Genomic DNA, 21,572 nt, shown 5'->3' with positions numbered 1-21,572 from the left:
TTCTTGACCAACTGGAGACGGTAATGGTAATTACCCAAGGAACTTGTGACAAACTTTAAAAGGAAGCTATATGTACAAAACCCTTTAAACAAAAAAAAAAAAAACAAAAAATAGAAAAAAGAAGAAGCAAGGAACTTAGATAGAATCAATTACTTGAGAGTGAGAGAGAGACCGTGAATGACCCAACAAGGCTTGAAAAGATGCTGGGATCGCAGAGATGGTGGGTCAGAAAGATGGTCAAAGTCCGACGAGGAGAGGAGCCATCGACGACAGAATGAGTCATCGATGAGGCCGAGCTGCTGATGAGTTGAGAGGAGAATGAGAGAGAGAGAGAGAGAGAGAGAGAGAGAGAGAGTCATGTGCTTGAGTGGGTTCGAGTGTCTGGATGTTTGAGAGTGAGAGACTGTGAGAGAGACGGTGTGAGATTGAGTGAGTGTTTGAATTTTTGTGATTTTAAGAGTGAGAGATGAGTGTGATCTGTGGTTTTGAGAGTGAGAGCGAGAGACTGAGTGTGTGAGGTGTTTGAGAGTGTTTTGTTGAGAGTGATTTGGTGAGAGTGATCTAGGAGTTTGAGTGTTTGGGACACGTGGACGGTTGAACAGAAATCGAGTCCAAGAGACTTGAGTTCTTAAAACGACTCCAATGCACTCGAGTTTTATATCTACGTGGACTTATTGTCCACCTCAGATGATGCCACGATGGGGAAATTGAGTACAATTTACTCGATTTATAAGCCCAAAATCGAGTCCATTGAACTCGATTTGTTAGAAACCAAATTAGTTTCAAACGTTGGCTAACTAATAATATTGTTTGGATTTTATAGTTATTTAAAAATTTTGGCCGAGTTGTTTAGCAAAAGCATCAAATAGTGCGTATAAATGGACTCGCCAAAATTTTTAAACCACCCAAGATAGTATTTATACGACCTCTTCGATCTTTTCATAAAATATTCATAAAATAAATAATTAATATATGTTTTAAGGTTACTCTTTTAATATAAATAGAAATAGACTTTAAAAAAATAGAAATAGAAATAGAAATAAAATAAGCAGTATAATATATAGACTTTGTATCAAAAAATGATAATAATAATAATAATAATATATTGACTTGTAGTTGAGTCAATAATTTTGAAGAAGGATGGTATATCAGGTTGATGTCGTAGCTTGTTGTGAAAATTGGGTGAAATAATCTGACTTTAACACAAGGTTTAAATAAGAGAGAAGAAAATATGACACAAGGAATTTACGTGGTTCGGCAATATGCCTACATCCACGGGAGGCAACAGAATAAATTTCACAATAACTGTGGAGATTACAATAACAGTTTGAAGACACTTTCACACAACTCAAACCCCAAATACACCCATAGTTCTCTCACAAATAAATAGAAAACACCCTACTGTATTTAGACAAATTACAAGACACTAACACTTCCTTTGTTATCTCTCTGTTTCACGCTTGAAGTATCTCTTGCTCACACCACTAATGTTCTCATTTGCTCCACCTCAATTTATAGCCAACCTTCATCCGAAATACAAATAGTTTCAACACATGAGAGTCTTCTATTGTGGAAGCAAGTCAACAATAGTGGCCAAGCAATCCTACATCATTTAACGCATGAGTGTAGTAATTCTTTACGCAAGCTTAAATGGTGAATTGCACATCTTTGACTTTGTTAACAAAGCAATTCGGCTATGTATGAATACACAGAGAGTTGGTGTTGTTCCTAGTCATTTTTTTTGACAATTCATAATTTAATACTTACTTGTAATATTAATACACGGAAGTTAAATTCAAGCCATTTCAACATAGCCGTCCAATTCTTTTCATATTTGATAACAATTGGCAAACCTCTAAGCCCCAAACCCACTTTCTCTAGCCATGGTTTTCCAGGCACCGAAGCTCCGTATCATCTACTTGTTAATAAGCATTTTCCTCTTGCTCATAAACCCTTGTGCAACTCAGATATTCTTCAACTATACCGATTTCAACAACAAACCTATAATCCGAACAGGAAACGCTTCGATATCAGGTTCAGTGATCCAACTCACGCCAGATGAAGTGGACAACTGGGGTCGAGCCACATATTCAGAGCAGATGCATCTTTGGGACGAGAAATCAGAAAAAGTGGCCAGCTTCACTTCCAACTTCTCCTTCATCATCGATTCTCAAGGTAAAGACAGCTATTCAGATGGGATCACGTTCTTCCTCTCAACCCCAAATTACCCTATTCCTAGCCCAACAGATGGCTCCGGCCTCGGCCTTCTGAGCCGCGGTCAACTGAGAGATTCCACTTTCCTGGCTGCAAATAAATTTGTTGCAGTGGAGTTTGATACATTTCGAAATACAGAATATGATTCACTGAATTCAGTTCGTGAACACGTTGGTATCAATATCAACAACATGAAGTCTCAGATCTCTACACCATGGTATTGTACTATTAAGGAGAATAGAACATATAGTGCAAGTATCAATTACGATTCTAGTACGCAAAATTTAAGCGTTACCTTCACTGGTTTCAATTATGATAACACCTCTATTCAACAGCACCTTTCTTTTGTAATTAATTTGACAGATCATTTACCAGAATCGGTTGATTTTGGGTTCTCAGCTTCGACAGGATTGATTTCTGAGTTGCATATTCTTTCCACTTGGTCTTTTGAATCGACAGCACCTTCTACGATTCAGCAATCGCCACCACCTCCTAGGATTCAGCAATCGCCACCACCTTCTGTGGAGAAGAATAAAGATGAGCCAAAGACAAAATTGGTGGTGGGCCTGAGTTTAGGTGTATGCATTTTAATTATTGGTTTGGTGTTGGTTTGCTTTGTGTATAGGAAAAAGTGTCGTGAAGGGAAAGGAGAAAAAGAAGAGGAGCTAGGCTTTAATCTTTCAATGGATGATGAATTCGAACAAGGTATTGGACCAAAGAAGTTTTCTTATGACGAAATAGTTTCTGCAACGAGCAACTTTGCAGAGGAAAATAAGCTTGGACAAGGAGGGTTTGGTAGGGTTTATAAAGGATATTTGAGGGTCATAAATTCCTATGTTGCTATTAAGAGAGTTTCAAGGGGATTTGAACAAGGGATAAAGGAGTATATATCTGAGGTGAGGATTATTGGTCGACTTAGGCATAGAAATTTGGTGCAATTAATTGGTTGGTGCCACGAGAAAAATGATCTTCTTCTAATTTATGAGTTCATGTCAAATGGCAGCTTAGATTTGCATCTTTTCAAAGGTAAAAGCTTGTTAACATGGGTGGAGAGGTACAATATTGCCCGAGGCCTAGCATCAGCACTGCAATACTTGCATGAAGAATGGGAACAATGCGTGTTGCATAGAGACATAAAGTCAAGCAACATCTTGTTGGATTCAAATTTAAATGCAAAGCTTGGGGATTTTGGCTTAGCTAGACTCGTGGACCATGTAAAAGGATCACAAACCACAGCTTTGGCAGGGACCATGGGCTATATGGCCCCTGAATATGTTTTCTCGGGCAGGGCCAGCAAGGAGACAGATGTATATAGTTTCGGGATTGTATTATTGGAGATAGCTTGTGGAAGAAAACCAGCTGAACCTTATGCAAAACAAGATGAAATTATTATGTTAGACTGGGTTTGGGAGCTTTATGGAGCAAGGAATCTTCTTAAGGCAGCTGACCCTAGATTGGGTGGAGATTTTGATGAGCCGCAAATGGAACGGTTGATGGCTGTTGGACTTTGGTGTGCTCATCCAGATTACAATGCCAGACCATCAATAAGAAAAGCCATTCATGTCCTTGATTTTGAAGTTACATTACCCATTCTTACCCCTCCAATTATAGTATCAACATCTTCAGCTAGTCTATTAGGAAACCACGATGCTTCAACATCTTCAACTAGTAAATCAGGAAACCACGACGCTTAGTCATCTAGCCCTATCATAGGTCAAAGCATCAAGACTCAGGGAAAGAAGAGGCAGAGCAGATCAGTGAAGATGTACATGGCTAAGCTACTTGTGGTTTTAGTCTATGTACTGTATTAGCTTAAATTGTGTGTAGTTTAGTTAGTCTTGTAAATAGTTTAGTGATGCACGTGATTGTGCACGTGTGAGCTTTTAGTTTTTCTGTTAAGAAGCTATTATAGTTGTTAAGTTAGTTACTTAGCCTCTGATTTTATATAAGGATCAATCCCATGTATCATTAAGCAAGTTAATGAGAATTTCATTCTTAGCAAATCTCTCATAAGCCCTGGTAGCAACACTGATTCCTCACAGTTCACAGCATATTCTAAAGCTTATGCATCTACTTAATAAATTCTATACTCGCACTTTGTTGATGCTAGGTAAATTAATTCTTGGAACATAATGCATTTAAGCTATCAAAGAGGAGGGAGAAGAGCCTGAACCTTTACTGAAGTCTGCCTAGAGTTTTTGCGTAAACAACTACAGCTTTGGAACTAAGAAATAAAATGTGTCTCTTACTACATGTCGTTTAGTTGTTCACAGTTTACTTTAGGGAAGTCACACTTATGTCACGTGACCAATTTGTTACAACCCTAAATATATTCACTATCTAATTCTTTGTAGATTTACTATTCATTATTGACAAGTATTATTACGTTCTTTTTACCCAGATTTTGATTGGTGGAGTGAGTGTTGGGTGCAGTGAATGGCATCATTGTTGTCCAGCTCATCACACTCAATTAGACACCTCATTAAGGCAAGACTCAAACTCTTCTTACCATTTCCTTGGGCAAAGACTTTTGAGTGTGTCTCACACGCAGGTGAGGTCAAAGGGTTGAAGATATTAATTGTGGTCATTCGGCCATTTGGTAATATGAGAACAGCTTGAGAGAGAGAGAGAGAGAGAGAGAGAGAGAGAGTTGTCTCATTAAGGCAAGACACAAAGTCTTCTTGCCATTTATTGGGCAGAGTTTGAGTGTCTCTCACACGCAGAAGAGGTAAAAGGGTTGAAGGTATTAATTGTGGCCATTCGGCCATTTGGTAATATGAGAACAACATGAGAGAGAGAGAGAGAGAGAGAGAGAGTTGTGCGTTTAGAAGAAAATAGGGGGAAAAGTGCAAACTGCAAAGGGTTGCGGTTTGTGAAAGAAAAATAGTAGGTGTAAGAAAAAAAAAATAATGAGATTTTTCTTTTGCCCTAAACTATATACAAAAAATTTATTTCAATTGATTTGAAAATAGTGAAATTATTAAGAGATTGTCTCATGGCTTTGAAAAGATTTTACTTGTAAAGTTTTGTGTTTTTTTGTGATTTGTTTCTACTATGTTACTAACATATATTTTCATTTATATAGAATTTTCCCAACAATGAGATGGGATATGTGTTTATAAGTTCAAATATTAAGTAACGTTCCTCAAAAATAATAATAACTAAACGTAGACCCGCGCAATGCGCGGGAAAAAAAAAACTATTTACTACTGTGAAAAATACTATTTCTCTTTTAAGAACTCAAATGATAAAGCTAAAAGCTAATGATTCATTAAACCAATATAATTTTTTCCTATCAAGGGTCTTAAATTTAAGTATGAATTTCAAATTTGTGTGCTTTCTAATAACAGGAAGTCTCAAACAATAGGATGATTAAATAAAGATGGATTGAGTATAAAAATAAAGTAAAAAAAAACCAATAAAATGGAAAAAATGCAATTTTAATTAAAAGTTAAAAGTGAAATTTCAAGTTCCATTACAATCTCTCACAACATATTTGGTTCACAAACTACAATCATTGTTACTCATACGGAGTTTGGATTGTGCACCTATACTTGCAGTTTAGAATCTTGACATTGAAATTGATAGATGGTAAATTCTCTTTAGAATCATGTATATCCTTCGAACCTCAACTACTTCAAGTACTTTGTTTGATCCACATGACTCCTGGAATCAAAACTCAAAATGAAATACTAAGGTCATCACCATAAACTATAAATGCATCTAATTTGACAATAAGATCTGAGAAACTAATCACTCACCAAATACAATTATTCCTACCAATCATAACCATTTGAGCCAAATATCTAAACTAAAAATCATTTAGATGGAGACGGAGAAATCAGGAATGAAACAACATTCCTACAGAATGCAATATAGAAAGAGAGGCAGAGACAAACCAACTCTTAAGAACATAAGTGCAAGAGCGTGACAACAAAGGATTAAGACTTGAAGAGATGCCCAAAGAACCAAAAGAGAAGACCACGGTGCTTGATTAAACTTAGGTTCCACTTACAACATTTACAAACCAATTAGCTGCCAAGTGCCAATACTCACAACTTTCAACAAACACCTGCTGCCCACCAAATTGATACCAAGTGAAGGCCTAAGGCCTTGACATAGCAACTTTGAAAAGTATTATAGGTACTATATAGTTTATGTTTCAACAATTTGTACCAATTTAATAATATGCCAAGGAGAGTACAACAAACATCTATTAGACAAAACAATAATACCTTACATGAAACCTAAGTCCAAAAAAAATATATATATAGAATAAAAAATAAAGAAGCTTGTTCTACAAATTCTCTCATGACTTTGATAGGGAGAACCCTCAAAGATAACAATATAGCAGTAGTCTTCCTATGCACTTTTCAACTTTGACAGCCCATGAACATATTGGAACTTCTTCAAATTCTTACATTGAAATGAAACACTAATCCATTTCCCTTTCTTAGACTTTGAAGCTTCCATGAGTACCATGATTTGCTTGAGAATAGGAAAATTTTTCATCTGTTTCAATGTTGTTGCAGACTCTGTTTCTTAGCATTTCTCTCCTTCCAAAAGCACTACATAAAGACAACATTCTATTAGACATCTTCTCAAATAAAATATGATCAATAAAAAAAAATGTTTGCTTCTCCTTCCAAAGGCAGCAACAGAGGGGTACACCCCAATAAGAAATTGAATGATTAATAAAATCTCTTAGTTTCTATTTAGTTAGCTGTGCCCCCACTTATTGAATTATTGTTTAAATCTATTGCCGGAGAAAATAAGAAGCAACTATTAGACAATATTGAATAAAAATAAAAATGCTATATTTTTCATCTCAACTATTCGACATACAACATTGTTCATTTTGCACAGATGATAAGTCCTTGACCCTAATTGCACAAAGATTAAACTCACATTGAATAAAGTTAAGTAAGACCCACTTTCTTTTTTGCTAAATAATCAAGTGAGAGTGGCCCTTACACACACTTCAATCATTGAATTTTTAATTCCATTTTAAAGAACAAACCACTTGAAAGATAAATATTCACATAAAAAATAGGCAGGGAAGGGAGGAAGTTAGTTTAAATTGTTAATTTTTTTGGTATAATTGGTCTTCTCTCTTGTTGGTTTTTTTTGTGTAAGTTATTATGTCCTACTAATGATCTTCACACATTACAAGTCACAGTGAGAGTATAGAAATTTGACAGAAAGTCTCAAACCCATTAATTTTTCTAAGCTTCACAGTGAAGTCTAAAAGGCATCAATAAGATCAAAATTAATTTAATCCTATAAAAGATCTAAAAAAAGTGTATAACCACGTCACTTCAAAAACATTTGAGGAGCAACATAATTGGCAATTTAAATATCAAATATAAATTAGAAGAAGAAAGATGTATATTAAGTAATGAAGCACACTTGCAGCCCATGCCTCAGTTCCAATATGGCAACAAACAGAAGCCAAATTCTCAGCCTCAATGCTTAAATCAAGGAGCTAATTTACCACAGATAAAGCATGAAAGATTGCCCCCTAATATCACGCCCAATGTTTGACTTTGTTCTTTGCAATTACCTTAGGAATATATTATACATTTACTTTATAACTTTTCCTTGTACAAATTACTTTCTATACATGATGTAAATAGAATTTCTCATAAACATATTTCAAGCCTGAAACACTGCCCACAATTCCAACAGTATTAAAAGCATGTAAAATTTTCAAATTGATCATACCCTTTCTGGCAGAAACAATGGTGTTTTTTGTATTGCATGAACATGGCAGTGACCACTTGGACTTCTTCTTTCTAGAGCTGCTAGGTACTGATTCGTCAGATGGAGCCAATAACGCCAAAGCTAATTCATCATATCAGCATAGTTGATTCCTATTGCAAAAAGCATTGAATGTTTCTTTGAAGTTTTAACTAAAAATTTATTTAAAATTGAAAGTGAATAAGTAAAACCTAAACAATGAGAGATGTGCATAAGGGATTCACCATCGTTGTCTAGTTTATGATTTTAATGGTGACCCAATCATCAGACCTGATAATGTTCATCATTGTTGTATCTTCATCATCAACTTGAGCCCTCGCATCACTATAACACATGGCATCAATTCAAAAGTAGAAAAAAAAAAATAAGACAAACAATTTAGCATGGTAGAAAAGTACATAGCCGACCCTCTAAAGATCTATAGCTTCAAAAGCATGAACACTCCAAAATCCCTATACTTAAAATAAAAATAAAATACATCTAAATATATTAATTGATTTAATCACTGTATCCCCCCATGTCTTAATTTTTTTAAAGAATCGACATATCACTGTGTGATCCATGTCCATATTTCTTAGTCTATAGTCAACCCCAAAATTTTGGGACTAATGCTTGGTTGATGTTGTTGTTTTAGTAAGAACAAACGATTTATGTGCACTCAGTGTGTCCATAATTACATCGAATTATCAGTTTTTGCTTTGCATATAACATAAAAATACCAACACATAAATGAACAAATCAATGTAGAATTTGATTATTAATATGAAACAAAAATTCATTTCAAAGATAAAACTTAAAGAAGGCCAAGATTAGATAAAAGTGGACATATATGTATATAACTTGCATTTCCTGGATTGGATCGTAGTTGAACATCATCAACAGTGCAATAGCAGTTGAGTTTTTGAATGTACTCATTGACTATCAATTGTACTCCAGGGGAACGCTTTTTCCCTACCGTTAATATCCATAGGAACAACTCTCTGCCCAAAATAAAAAATCAATTAGAATTTAGTTAAACTCAGAATTTGAAGGAAAAATAAAAAATAGATTTTATTTACCACAGATTGGCTCATGTATATGCTTCCTGAAATATGAAAGAGTAAAGTAAAGAAGTGGAAATTATTAGTAAAATAAGAAACGGTGGAAAATGTAAGAACCTGAGAGAGGAGCAGTCAGATTGGCATAGATTGAGATAACCATCCCGCCTTCCTTTTGTTTTTGATTTTGCCTAAAAGAAGAAGGGGGAGGATGGAGAGGCGAAATTGAGTCTGGTTTTTTTTTTTTTTTTCATAATAAAATCAAGTTTTTCATACGGCAAAAAAACATAAAATAAATATCCCTGCAAGATTCTATCCTATACTTATTTAATACCAACGATTTCCTTAAGATTTTAATAGAAGTACCTAAACTAAAGTCAACATTTTTAGTGATTTCTGTAATCTAATAAAACTAACAAAAACAAAACAAAACAAAAGCAAATATCTAAAATTGAGAAAACAAACATTTCGATAAAGAATCCAAAAACCCAAATCTAATCCTACCCAACAAAAAAACTCAATTAAAAGTAACGTTTTATACCCAAACCTACAAAATTGAGAAACAAATGTACCTTTGTCGATGTCGATTCCGGTGATCTGATGGTCTAAGTCTGGCAAGGGATCGTGATGACTGGCCGTACGAACTCTGTCTCCTTTGCATTGCAAGCGTTTTTTTTCCTCCTTCCCTTTCTCTGCATCGCTAGGTTTTTCTAGTTGCAAGCCTTTTTTTTTTTTACTTTAACCGTTTTCTTTTAGGCATACTCCATTTGGAGAGAAAATAGGGAAGATGAAAAACAAAGAGAGAGAAATAGGCATTTTTTTTTGTTCGTTTGGATAGAAAATAAAGGAAGGATGAAAAATCGGGAGGAAAATTTTCCTCCCGGGCTCACAAATATTTTCTTCCCAAATTGGGAGGAAAACTGTGGGAGAAAACTGGTCCTCTGATGGGGACCAGTCTTGACCATTTTATTTTACAAAAATGCCTCTCCCCCCAACCATTCTTCTTCTTCTTCTTCTTCTTCTTTTTTTAAAACGTTCGGACTTTTTTTTTTTTCGACGAACGTTCTCTCTTTTTTTTATTTTTTATAATGTAACTTAATCTAATTTTTACATTATAATAATAAAAATAATAATATAAATTTATATATATAATGTGATAAATTTTATATTATGTAATGAGTACAAATAAATCTATTTCTTACATATTATATAACAAAGGTATAATAGTCAATTTATATAAATTAGATTTTCCATCCTCCCACTTTTCTCTCCAACCGAACAAAAGAATTTTCCACCTTCCCACTTTTCCACCCCTCCAACCGAACACATAAGAGGGAAAACTAAAATATTTTCCATCCTCCCACAATTTTCCATCCTTCTACTTTTCCACTCCTCCAATCGAACAGACCCTTAATATATACAGACAAAGACTGTCTAACGGTGTTAATGCTGGGAAACAATATAATGTATCGCTTTTTAACTTAAACAGGACATAATTTAAAGTGGGCATTTTTTTTTACGTGGCAGCACCTCCTTAATTGCAGGAAAAAGTTTCTGCTTTTATATATAGTATTAGATTAGATTAGATTAGATAATAGCATATATACTCCTATATACACGATCTATAAAATTATGGTTAATGTGATGATCTTAAATCCTTTATGTTTGTGATGTTACTAAAATATAGTGACTAAATTAAAAAGATAATTATAAATGTATGAAACGATGTTATATGAGGTTCAAAGATTAAGAACCAAATCTACATTTAAGGGTAAAAAAAATTCGTGGTACCACGGTCTATCAATTTATCATTATATATCATCCCCATTAATTAAAAAACAGAAAAAAGGACAATTTATCGTTATCATATTGGACATACAATTTTTTTTTGGTAAACATATAGGACATACATTACAAATAGAATCTTTAAGATATAGGGACACTGATTGACATAGTTGCCTGGGGGGTCATAGTTGCAACTAATAATGGTGCCACCATTGTTGCATCGAACTTTGGCTAAATAGAGCTGTAAAGGATGTATATTGTATAGTTCAGGAGTTTTTTCATAAATAACTAAAGAATCCAAACTATATCATTAGTAAGCAAAGGTTTGAAACAAATTTGGTTTCTAACAAATCGAGTCCATTGGACTTGATTTTGGGCTTATAAATCAAGTGCCTTGTACTCGATTTCCCTATCGTAGCACCGGCTGACCTAGACAAGGAGTCCACGTAGGCACAAAAATCGAGTTCATTGAACTCATTTTTTGGTTCGAAAAATCGAGTCCTTTGGACTCGATTTTTAATTTCCAAGTATACCACAATTCACACTCAGGTCACGTCCGCACTTTAAAAGAAATCGAGTCCAGTAGACTCGATTTTTGGTCCCCACCGCTTTTCGGGCACGTGGACATAACTCGAGTAAAGTAGACTCGATTTATATGCTTTTAAAAATCGAGTCTACTGAACTCGATTTCTGTGAATGGTCCCCAGCCCGTCCACGTGTCATGTGGGTCCCAACTGGGACCTTTTTCCCCCTTACTCGGCTCACACCCTCTCTTCTGCTCTCACACCTCTCTTCTACTCTCATAGCTTGCCTTTCATCACTCACACAACTTTCCTCTCATCACTCACACAACAATCACACTCAACTTTCATAAACTCTCAGGTAATGTTTTTACAATATTGATAATATTTTTTGTTAGTTAATATAGTGGTTATTTGCTAGGTTATTTTTTTAAGAAACAATTAGAACATATTAGGAAAATTTTTGTTTTTTAGTTTGAAAATTTTTGTTTTTTTGTTTGTTAGTGTAAATATTGTGATTAATTTATTTGTTAGTATATTGTGGGTAGTTTATTTGTTAGTATATTGTGATTATTTGTTAGTTTTTTTTTTAATTATTATTATGATTAATTATTGGGAATACTTAGTACTAAATATTGTGATTAATGTTATTACAACATATTTGGAAATATTGTTCTTTTTTTGTTAGTGTAAATATTGTGATTAAATTATTTGCTAAGTTTTAAAAAAAAAAATTAATATTGTGATTAATTATTGGGAACTTTTAGTACCAAATATTGTGATTAATTATGTTATTACAACATATTGGGAATATTTGTTTATTTTTTGTTAGTGTAAATATTGTGATTAAATTATTTTCTAGGTTTTTAAAAAAAAATTAATATTGTGATTAATTATTGGGAATATTTAGTATTGGGGAAATATTTAGTACCAAATATTGTGATTAATTATGTTATTACAACATATTGAGAATATATTTTTTTTAGTGTAAATATTGTGATTAATAATATGCTAGGTTTTAAAAAAAAATTAATATTGGGAATATTTAGTACTAAATATTGTGATCAATTGTTAGGAATATTTAGTACTTTTAGGTTTTTGTCATTGGTATGAAATGGATTATGAGTTTGATACCTAAGACACCCATTACAGTCTTTTTAGCATAAATTATTTCAAGATATAGTTGTTTCAGATTTGTAACAAAGATTTCAATGGGTAACTAGTTGCTATAATATTTTTGTTCATCATATCTTATTTTAATGGGTTTTGAAAGTCATGCCTCTAGAATGATTTGGATGTGAGTATATGCAAATTTGGTTGAGGTTAGCATTGTTGGCATGTCATATCAAAAGTTTTGTGATTGATGTTGATTGAGAGTTATAAATTTGTCCCTAACACAATTGCACTTGATGATCTATAGGTTGATAATGATCTATATAAATATATACTACGGTGGATCCCTTAGCAATGCCAACCCTTATGATGAATTTCCATTTCAAGGTCCGGGTATCCAGTGCTGTTATATGATGATACGCCATAAGTTAAAGACTTTGAGTGATTTGAAGATAAAAATTATGGAAGAGCTGCAACTGAACCCTGCTTTGCATGGCATACATATTACTTTTCGTTCTCCACATGAAGCCCTCAATCAATGCATTAATTACAAATATATGGTGATAACAGAAGACAAACATGTGAAGTTCATGTTTCACAAGATGCGTCAATGGGAACAAGTAGCAAATTTTGAGTTGTACGTCACTTTGGAGCCGCGTGCAGAAGTCGGCGCAAAGGATATTGTACAAACAACTACATCTCTACAGTTTGCAGTCCTAGATGATCAATGCACCACGTTGGGAGGCTATATACCCCCTTTTCAAGAGACACCAAGAACATTTGAGAGCGAACCTGGCAATAGATATGAAGATCAATTTTGTACACATCGAGGTGAATCCTCTACACTTCCAGTAGTTGAAGATGAAGACGAAAACTGTGTTGGGGAAGATCTTGACGATAGAGATGAGTACGAAGAGAGGATTGAGCGAGGTGACTTTGATAGGGGTGTTGATGACCATGAAATTACTCTCAATCCTAATGTTGATGATTTGGATGAATGTGATGAAGATGATGCAAACCATACTGTTAGAGTTCAGCGTGTTATAAGTGCGACCCCCGTTTATGAACCTCCCACCTTATCATTTTATGAAAATACTTGGGAAAATATGGTTGATCCTGAAGTTGGTGAGCAAGCATTTGCTTCTTCTTGGAATGCAGACATGAATTTTTGTATGAGGTTGATTTTTGCGAATAAAGAAGCGGTGAAACGTGCATTAACAATTTATGCCGCAAAGAATAACAGAAACTTTCTGACTAGTAGGTCGACCAAAAGTAGACTACATGTGAAATGCATGGATGGGTCATGCAAGTGGTACGTTGGTGCAGTCATGAAGCCTAAACAGGGAACATGGATGGTCACATCTTATGGGGGTCCTCACAGTTGTATGACCCTTGGCATGGCTCTTGGTGGTAGAATGATGGATTGTAATTTTCTTGCAGCAGAATTTGTTCCAACGTTGCGAGAAAATCAAACGGCAACAATTCAACACCTTAGAGATTACATCAAAGGGAAGTATTATGAACATAAGCTTTCTTACTATAAGGTATGGGATGCAAAACAAAGGGCTATTGCAAAGATATTCGGCGATTGGGAAGAGTCTTACGAAAGGTTGAAAAAGTTATTGTTGGCATACTTGGATCAAGAAGCTGGCACCCGGTACTGGTATCTCACTGAACCGAGGGAGGAAGGTGTTACTATATTGCGATATGTATTTTGGGCTTTCGCTCCTTGCATTGAAGGATTCAGACATTGTAAGCTAGTAATCAGTATTGATGGGACCCATTTGTATGGTAAATATCGAGGGGTGTTGATGATTGCAATGGCCACCGATGCCAACAACAAGGTTTTGCCTCTCGCCTTTGCTATTGTGGACAAAGAGTCAGGGCCTAGTTGGAGGTGGTTTTTAGATTGCGTCAGGTTTGCACTGGGGGATGTGATAGCAAATAAGGACATCTGCATAATTTCTGACCGACATAAGGGTATTCGAAACGCAATTACAAACTGGCCTAGAGATGATCATGGACAAGTACGAGTATACCACAGATATTTCCTTCGACATGTTGCTAGCAACTTCAACACGCATTTTCAGGATGCCACTTTAAAGTCATTGGCCTTGAAAGCGGGGTATGCTACTCAGGAAGCTAAATTTGAGTTGTACATGCAACCTATCAAGGAAGCCGAGATCGAGGCCCTTAGGAAGAAATCAGCCACCGAACAACAGGTAAGTGAACCCGACCCATCCTTCATGCCATACACATATCTAATGAAAGAGGATATAGACAAGTGGACCCAGCTACGTGATGGTGGATACCGTTATGGGGCTATGACAACCAATGTCTCGGAGTGCTTCAATGGAGTACTCAAAGGTGCCTGTGGCCTGCCCATTGCTGCACTGTGTCATCAACATGGGCATAACCGTAGAAGATGTCCGCTTTCCCGTGGGGCTTCGACAAGCAATATTGACCCAACCTAGGTAAGTGATGCTTTTATATAAAATTTCATGATTGTATCAATTATCCAAGTTACGTAGATTAGTACCGTTGTTTTGGCTGTTGGTATCTAACGACAATATTTCAATTTTTCTCAAGTATGCAGATACTCGATTTTGGAATGCCATTGTAGATGTAAATTGTGGTTCTCTTTATTGTGTATTCGAACTTACTACTGGGTTGTATCGGCACAATTATTATTTTCTTTTATCACTGAATGCACTTGTAATCGAAGTATTCTGTATCCAATGTACCCGTTTCTATATTGTGATATTATGAATGGTTAATTTTTTCTTTCAATTAGTTGTTAATTATTTCTATTAGCTGTTATACTCATCTGTGTTGGTGCTTCTTGTTGAGACTATAAGAAAAAAAAGGAAAAAAAAATAAGAAAAAAAAAAACGGAAAAAAAAGTAAGCAAAAAAAACGGAAAAAAAAGTAAGCAAAATAAAGGAAAAAAAAAAGTAAGAAAAAAATGGAAAAAAAAAACGTAAGAAAAAAAAATGGAAATAAAAAAAGGTAAGAAAAAAAATGGAAAAAAAAAAAGGTAAGAAAAAAAAGTAAGCAAAAGAAAGGAAAAAAAAAAAGTAAGAAAAAAAAAGGAAAAAAAAGGTAAGAAAAAAAAATGGGAAAAAAAAAGGTAAGAAAAAAAAGTAAGCAAAAGAAAGGAAAAAAAAAAAGGAAAAAAAAAAGTAAGAAAAAAAAAGGATACGAAAAAAGTAAGGAAAAAAAATTCAGAAAAAAAAAACGTAAAAATTGACTTCATAGGGATCGAGTTTGTCCCAACTCTCTGCCTGGAAACTCGAATTTTGGGAAGTCGAGTACTCAATGTAAAACTCGAGTCCATAGGACTCGATTTATAAGTCCACAGAAATCGAGTTCTATGAACTCGATTTATAGGTTTTTTTTTTTTTTTGGTGGTTTCCTGTCAGGCCCTAACTGAATCCACGTGTCAACCTCACAAAAAATAATTGCCCCATTCAGTCCTCACTATTACCCTCATGATTTTATTAAAGAATAACTTGTCCAAAAAGCTGTGTTAGAAAGTGACTTTTTGATGTGCCAAATGCTAATTTTTTTTTAAAGTGTTGATGCTAGTGCTTTAATGCCTTTAGCATGAACCATGACACCTTTTGTTTTGCACTTAAATGAATATACCGTTTAACCTTCAACTATAACTTCTAGTTGAGTCTTCTTTCCTAATCAAAATCAAGAGATCATAGATGACGAAGGGTAGTGCTGAAAAGCCACCAGCTCAAGGCTCACGTTTTTACCTGAGATCATGCCCTCTACATCCATCTACTCACCCCAACCAATTTTTAGGAACAAAAAATCTTCCTAATTACATTATGTAGGAGAAGACAGGGATGACCCTTAGTTTGTTGAAAAAGGTAAGGTAGTATAGACTATAGCCTATAGACTCCATTTTTTTTTCAATTATGAATCCGTGTGGAGAACCACACCTGTGATACAAGTTTAAATTATCTTCTACCAATTTTTTTTCTCCATATAGCATAGGAAATAATGCAGAAGTTCCGCACGATACAATATATCACAAGCTGCAGTCAAGCCTCCATGAAAGATCACCTGATTCTATACTATAACAATTAGCAAAGTGTCAGAGAACATCAAATCTGTCAGGACTCAAACTTGATACAAAAAGTGGGACGTCGGTAATAATGTGCGAAGTGATAGATTGAACATAGCACTTGCACATACAAACAATGAAGTTATTGTTAACCACAACAATGGCTTTGATTTAATAAGGATTGGCATAATGACAATAGCCAAAAAAAGACTCACATGATATACAAAATGAACTTATGCCAACAAAACAAACTTATACCAATATCATACAATAAAACAAGAGGCAACGTTCCTCAATATGAAATTATACAACATCTGATATACCTATTCAACCAATTGAAGAAGTTTTGGCTGAAAGGTGAATAAGCGCACGCCTATGGTACGTGGTACGAAGCTTCTTGTATTTCTTCACAAAGGTCCCAAGGTCCACATCCCTATCTAAGAGCTGTTTGTGCAGGTTTTCCGATTCCTCCTCCGTCTTATTCATCGCATCTGAAATAACAAAAAATTATTTCACATCTCCATAACGTATATCTCTAAAATAAAATCAAGCTTGAGCCATTAAGTAATGAATAACCAAAGTTGGCCTATTCAACAGAACCTTGAGTTGTCATGATGAAGAATACCTTGTAGCCTTTGGAGAAGGGATTGAGGGGAATAGAATTTCAATGCCTCTTCCTTCTTTCTCTCAAGCTCATTGAGTTTTTCCTGAGCAGTAGCCAATTCTGTTGTCCGAATTATTCTGCATTGTACAATAGAATCAAAGGAGGAAAAAGTTCTTCAATTAGTTGACTAATCTTAAAGCAAGGAAAAATTTATTCAATCAGTTGACTAATCTTAAATCAACAAATGAAAGATGAGCGTACAAACTAACTTGGTTTCTAAGCTCCATAATCCAGGGTTCCTTTTCCAAGTTCTCCCCTAATATAAAAGAAAGTGTTAGTATCTCTCCCCCAAATGTAGTATTGTATTGCAACTACCTAAACCACATGCTAAAAAAGTAGATACATTGGGTGGGGAAAAGGACAAGCACTCACTCGCAAGTTGTAGAGTCTCCTTATGAAGTTCATCTCTTAACTGATAAGCCATAAAAGAACAGAAGGGCAAAAGATTAGAAAGACATGGAAACTCAAATATCATAAACAATAGAAATTCAGCATGTAGTGCATGTGAGTGCACACATTCTTGTATATGTAGTTTGCAGATGTATCTTTATATATTATAGCATACATTAATCCTCAACTATGCAAACTATGACTACAATCAATTAATGTTATTCGCGCTTACACAATTGATTTTTACATTGCTTTATCACATTTTAGTGACTTCAAGATGAAAATCTATGTATTGCTCCAACCAAATACAAGTAACCGAAGGACATACCAGCAAACAGCAAGCTAGAGACTCATGACCCCATCAATCAGAAACATCTCTGTCCTTCAAACACAGTTATCTCTCTCTCTCTCTCTCTCTCTCTCTCTCTCTCTCTCTCTCTCTCTCTTTATATATGTATATAATCCCAAACAAATCTAAGCAACTAACATTTTTTCCCTAAGTATCTATAATTCCATGTGTCATGCATTCCCTTTCTTTCATTTTGAATCAAATATGGACATATAGATAATCTGTAGACCATATCAGATAATCAGACAAGATTCTATTAAAGCACCACATATCTACAAGGGAATCCATGCCCGGCAGCCATAGTTGCTCACACACTTCAATAAGTTTCATCAAAGCAAAAGTTAGTGGTATGGGTCTGCCACTAATCTGGATAAACCCCTATCCTCTACAAACTTTGGGTGGGAGGTGATAGCACCAAAGGATTACCAGTTTTCAAAAATCCTCCATGAGAACATCTTTTCTTACAGCCATTGTCAAACTATTGCAGTTCCAAAGAAAAGGTACCACAACTAAGAAATATTTTAGTATAACCGTTTAGCAAACCAGAGTAAGCAACATGCAACAATTATATTCTATATTTGAGAATGTTAGATGAGAGAGAGAGAGAGAGCATAATCCACAACTTACATTGTTTTGAATTTTCACTTGATCAAGTGAGAGTAAGAAGTGATGGTATGCATCCTTGTCAGACAAAAGCTTACGTAATTCATCAACACTAAAGAAATTTATCAAGAAAACAAGAGATGATTAGAAACTACAAAAGTGAAGTTAGAAATCTCATAATATAATACAAGAGTGTTAATTATCTTAATTGGCACAACTGGAGTGACTAAGACACATGCATTAAATAAATGCACTCCAAGGAGGAGTGACTCAGATTTTCAATCACTTACTAAATAACTTAATATCTAGTAATAAGCTTTACAATTTGGCCAAAATATAATCAACATTAAAAAATAGTGTATTGGAATAAAACCTCAAACAAACAAAAGCAAAGTGCTGAGAAAACTTAATAGGAAATTTAGGGCCCGTTTGGTAGCATAGTTTTAACATATTTCAACACATTTTAAACAACATTACACACATTTCCACACACTTTTTCATCCACACGTATATCAAAAACACTCAAACACCATAATTCAAATTCAAACTACTCTCCCAAACACCCCCTTAGAATCCCAATACATAAATGATACAACAGAAACAACATTAATAGGAAACACGGTTAATTTTATTTTTGACAATCTTTAGACTGTCGCAACATACACGTCCATGATGAACTTTAATACTAAATGCCTGTTGGATGGCAAAATTAATATTAGAAAATGACAAATTACAAGGAGGAGAGTGCCTTATATAGGAGGCAGAGTTTTGGAAATTTCCATGAATGACAGGGTGGTTCTTGACAAGCCAAAGGTATAGTCCTAATTCTTAACAAGATTTCCCACACCCATTTTGCAAGCCATCTAAAGAAACATAGAGAATCAATAAACATATATTAATCTTAGTAATAAAGATAAGAAAAATGTCCTTAGTACCCTATATAACCACCCCCCCAGCCCAATGTAGCAAAAATATAGTTGGAAAAATTGATATATATAACCAAGCACCTACCTTTTATCCTTCAGAACAGCAATAATACCCGCAGCTTCAGTAGGTGAAACATGTGATGGTGACTGTGGCCTATCTGAAATCTTATGTGAACAGAAGCTGCTAGAAGAGGCACTGCTTGGTGTTCCTGGACAAGATGAAGTTGGGGAGCTAACTACAGATGGAGGATACCAAGACTGTGAAGAACCATCCTGTGGATGTGGCTGAGGTTGTTGGTCCTGAGATCCCCTGCAGGTAGAGGTTGTCTCCTTATGAAGTTCATCTCTCAACTGATAAGCCATAAAATAACAGAGGGGAAAAAGATAAGAAAGAAGTGGAAACTTAAATATCATAAACAATAGAAATTCAGCATGTAGTGCACACATTTTTGTATTTGCAGTTCGCAGATGTCTCTTTATATATTATAGCATACATTAATCCCCAACTATGCAAGCTATGACTACAATCATTTAATGTTATTCGTGCTTACACAATTGATTTTTACATTGCTTTATCACATTTTTTAACTCATAATATCAGTAACTTGAAATGAAAAGAATAAGGACAAGAGTATCCAATCTCTAATCCCTAATTCAAAAGATTGAACCACAAGAGTATCCAATCTCTAATATCTAATTCAAAAATGCCATGTGTTAAGTACCTCTTTGGGTTTCTTAGGCTCTTCTTTCTTTTCAGCCTTCTTCTCTTCTGGCTTCTTATCGCCACCGCTGCTGCTGCCGTCTTTTTTGGGCTGAGGAGAAACCAGCTCAACTTTCATCTTGATTTTTTCTTCCAATTTCTCTTTGATTGCCGTGGGGTCTACATTGGTCCCTTTTACCGTCAATTTGAAGGCACCACAATCTGTCTTCACCTCTTCATTCAAATCTAACCAACATTTTCCACTTATGCCTCTCCTAGAAACCATGGAAGGTCTTACTGCATTGCAAGATCATCAAAACCCCACTTTAATTTTTTACCAGGAAGTAGAAAGGAAATTGAAACATGGACCAAAAAAAGAAAAGAAAGAGGAAAGCAATTGAAACATAGCTACTATATAAAGTTATAAACATGGGGATAATTCGTGGTGTGTGTGTGTGTAAGAGAGAGAAAGAGAGAGAAAATGGATTAAGGAATTTTTATAACAAAAAAAAAAGCTTAAAAATATAAAGCACTAAGTAGTGGGCAACTATCCCAGCATTGCACCTGAAGTGATATAAAAGGGATTGCATCAATAAAAGCTAACCCTATGGCAGATGGGGTGCTGACCCTATGGCACTTGACGCTTATGCTGTCTTGTATAATGTTTGGTATGTGGGGGACGGGGTACCGCATCTCCTTGGTCAGGCTCCTTGCGTTGTTGCAAAGACGAAGTTACAAAGAAACAAAGGATCAAATGAATTTTAATACCAACCATAACAGCAGTCACGAAAGTATTCAAAGCTAGTAAATGACCAATCATACCGTAGGGCCAGCCTTGTGTCCTGCTTTGTGACCACCTGTCCCACAAGGAGGTGCTTTTCTTGTGCGTTTAGGCCAACCTTGTGGGGGTGAGTGTAACCCAACTACTTGCTCATTCTCGACATGCACAGCTGGCTGATTTGCTTGACTCCCAACAACTAAAGATACTACAACTGCGGGGGAGGATGGTGTAGCGGACGAAATGTGAGTGAGGCTCATAGTCGTAGGAGCTGTATGCAATCTAGGAGTGGGCATGAATGACATGGAGTCACTATGGGGTGGTACATGGTGTATATGACCAATGCTGTATGAGGGAGATTTAGTGTGCATGACAGGAGGGGTGTCATTGAAATCAATGCCAAGATCAAAGGATGGCGGAGTAAGAGATAGATGAGCGGGGTCAGAAAATGTACATAGGGTGGGTGAAGGGATCTCAGGGTGAAAAGATGCATGTGCAGTGGGTACAGGAATCTGTAGGTTAGGAAATGCGGGAGTAGTACGAGGAGGGATCTCTGGAGAAAGAGATGCATGTGGGGGTGGAGGGAACTCTGGGGCAAGTGATGCATGTGGGGGTGGAGGGAACTCTGGGGCAGGAGAAGCATGTGGGGGTGGA

General features: G+C 35.4%; 2 protein-coding genes and 1 long non-coding RNA gene across 3 annotated transcripts; 1 reads left to right on the top strand and 2 right to left on the bottom strand.

Moving 5' to 3' along the window:
• Positions 1–1,589: 1,589 nt before the first annotated feature.
• Positions 1,590–4,217, top strand: LOC142643416 (L-type lectin-domain containing receptor kinase IX.1-like). The gene has a single exon (XM_075818031.1). It carries the CDS (start codon positions 1,884–1,886, stop codon positions 3,906–3,908), a length of 2,025 nt encoding a protein of 674 aa, XP_075674146.1. The 5' UTR covers positions 1,590–1,883; the 3' UTR covers positions 3,909–4,217.
• A 12,280-nt stretch (positions 4,218–16,497) lies between these two features.
• LOC142642800 (uncharacterized) lies at positions 16,498–17,257 on the bottom strand. Its single transcript, XR_012845733.1, has 2 exons — positions 17,134–17,257; positions 16,498–16,999 (listed from the first exon to the last, which is right to left on the bottom strand). It is a non-coding gene; the product is annotated as an uncharacterized LOC142642800 (long non-coding RNA).
• A 73-nt stretch (positions 17,258–17,330) lies between these two features.
• Positions 17,331–20,637, bottom strand: LOC142644175 (uncharacterized). Its single transcript, XM_075818845.1, has 5 exons — positions 20,163–20,637; positions 19,526–19,791; positions 18,539–18,626; positions 17,545–17,584; positions 17,331–17,428 (listed from the first exon to the last, which is right to left on the bottom strand). The coding sequence occupies exons 1-5, from the start codon at positions 20,424–20,426 to the stop codon at positions 17,331–17,333; spliced, it is 756 nt and encodes a 251-aa protein (XP_075674960.1). The 5' UTR covers positions 20,427–20,637.
• Between the last annotated feature and the right edge of the window lie 935 nt (positions 20,638–21,572).

Source organism: Castanea sativa, chromosome 7 (genome assembly GCF_040712315.1).
Source record: "Castanea sativa cultivar Marrone di Chiusa Pesio chromosome 7, ASM4071231v1".
NCBI lineage: Eukaryota > Viridiplantae > Streptophyta > Magnoliopsida > Fagales > Fagaceae > Castanea > Castanea sativa.
The sequence above is the reverse complement of the archived record's forward strand: the minus strand, read 5'-3'. Positions and strand labels throughout refer to the sequence as shown.

Coding starts and splice junctions, on each gene's coding strand:
- LOC142643416 (XM_075818031.1), top strand. CDS start 1,884: ATGGTTTTCCAGGCACCGAAGCTCCGTATCATCTACTTGTTAATAAGC.
- LOC142644175 (XM_075818845.1), bottom strand. CDS start 20,426: ATGGTTTCTAGGAGAGGCATAAGTGGAAAATGTTGGTTAGATTTGAAT. Junction 19,792..20,162: donor AGCCTAAGAAACCCAAAGAG/GTACTTAACACA, acceptor ATGGCTTATCAG/TTGAGAGATGAACTTCATAA. Junction 17,429..17,544: donor GGAGACTCTACAACTTGCGA/GTGAGTGCTTGT, acceptor CTTTTATATTAG/GGGAGAACTTGGAAAAGGAA.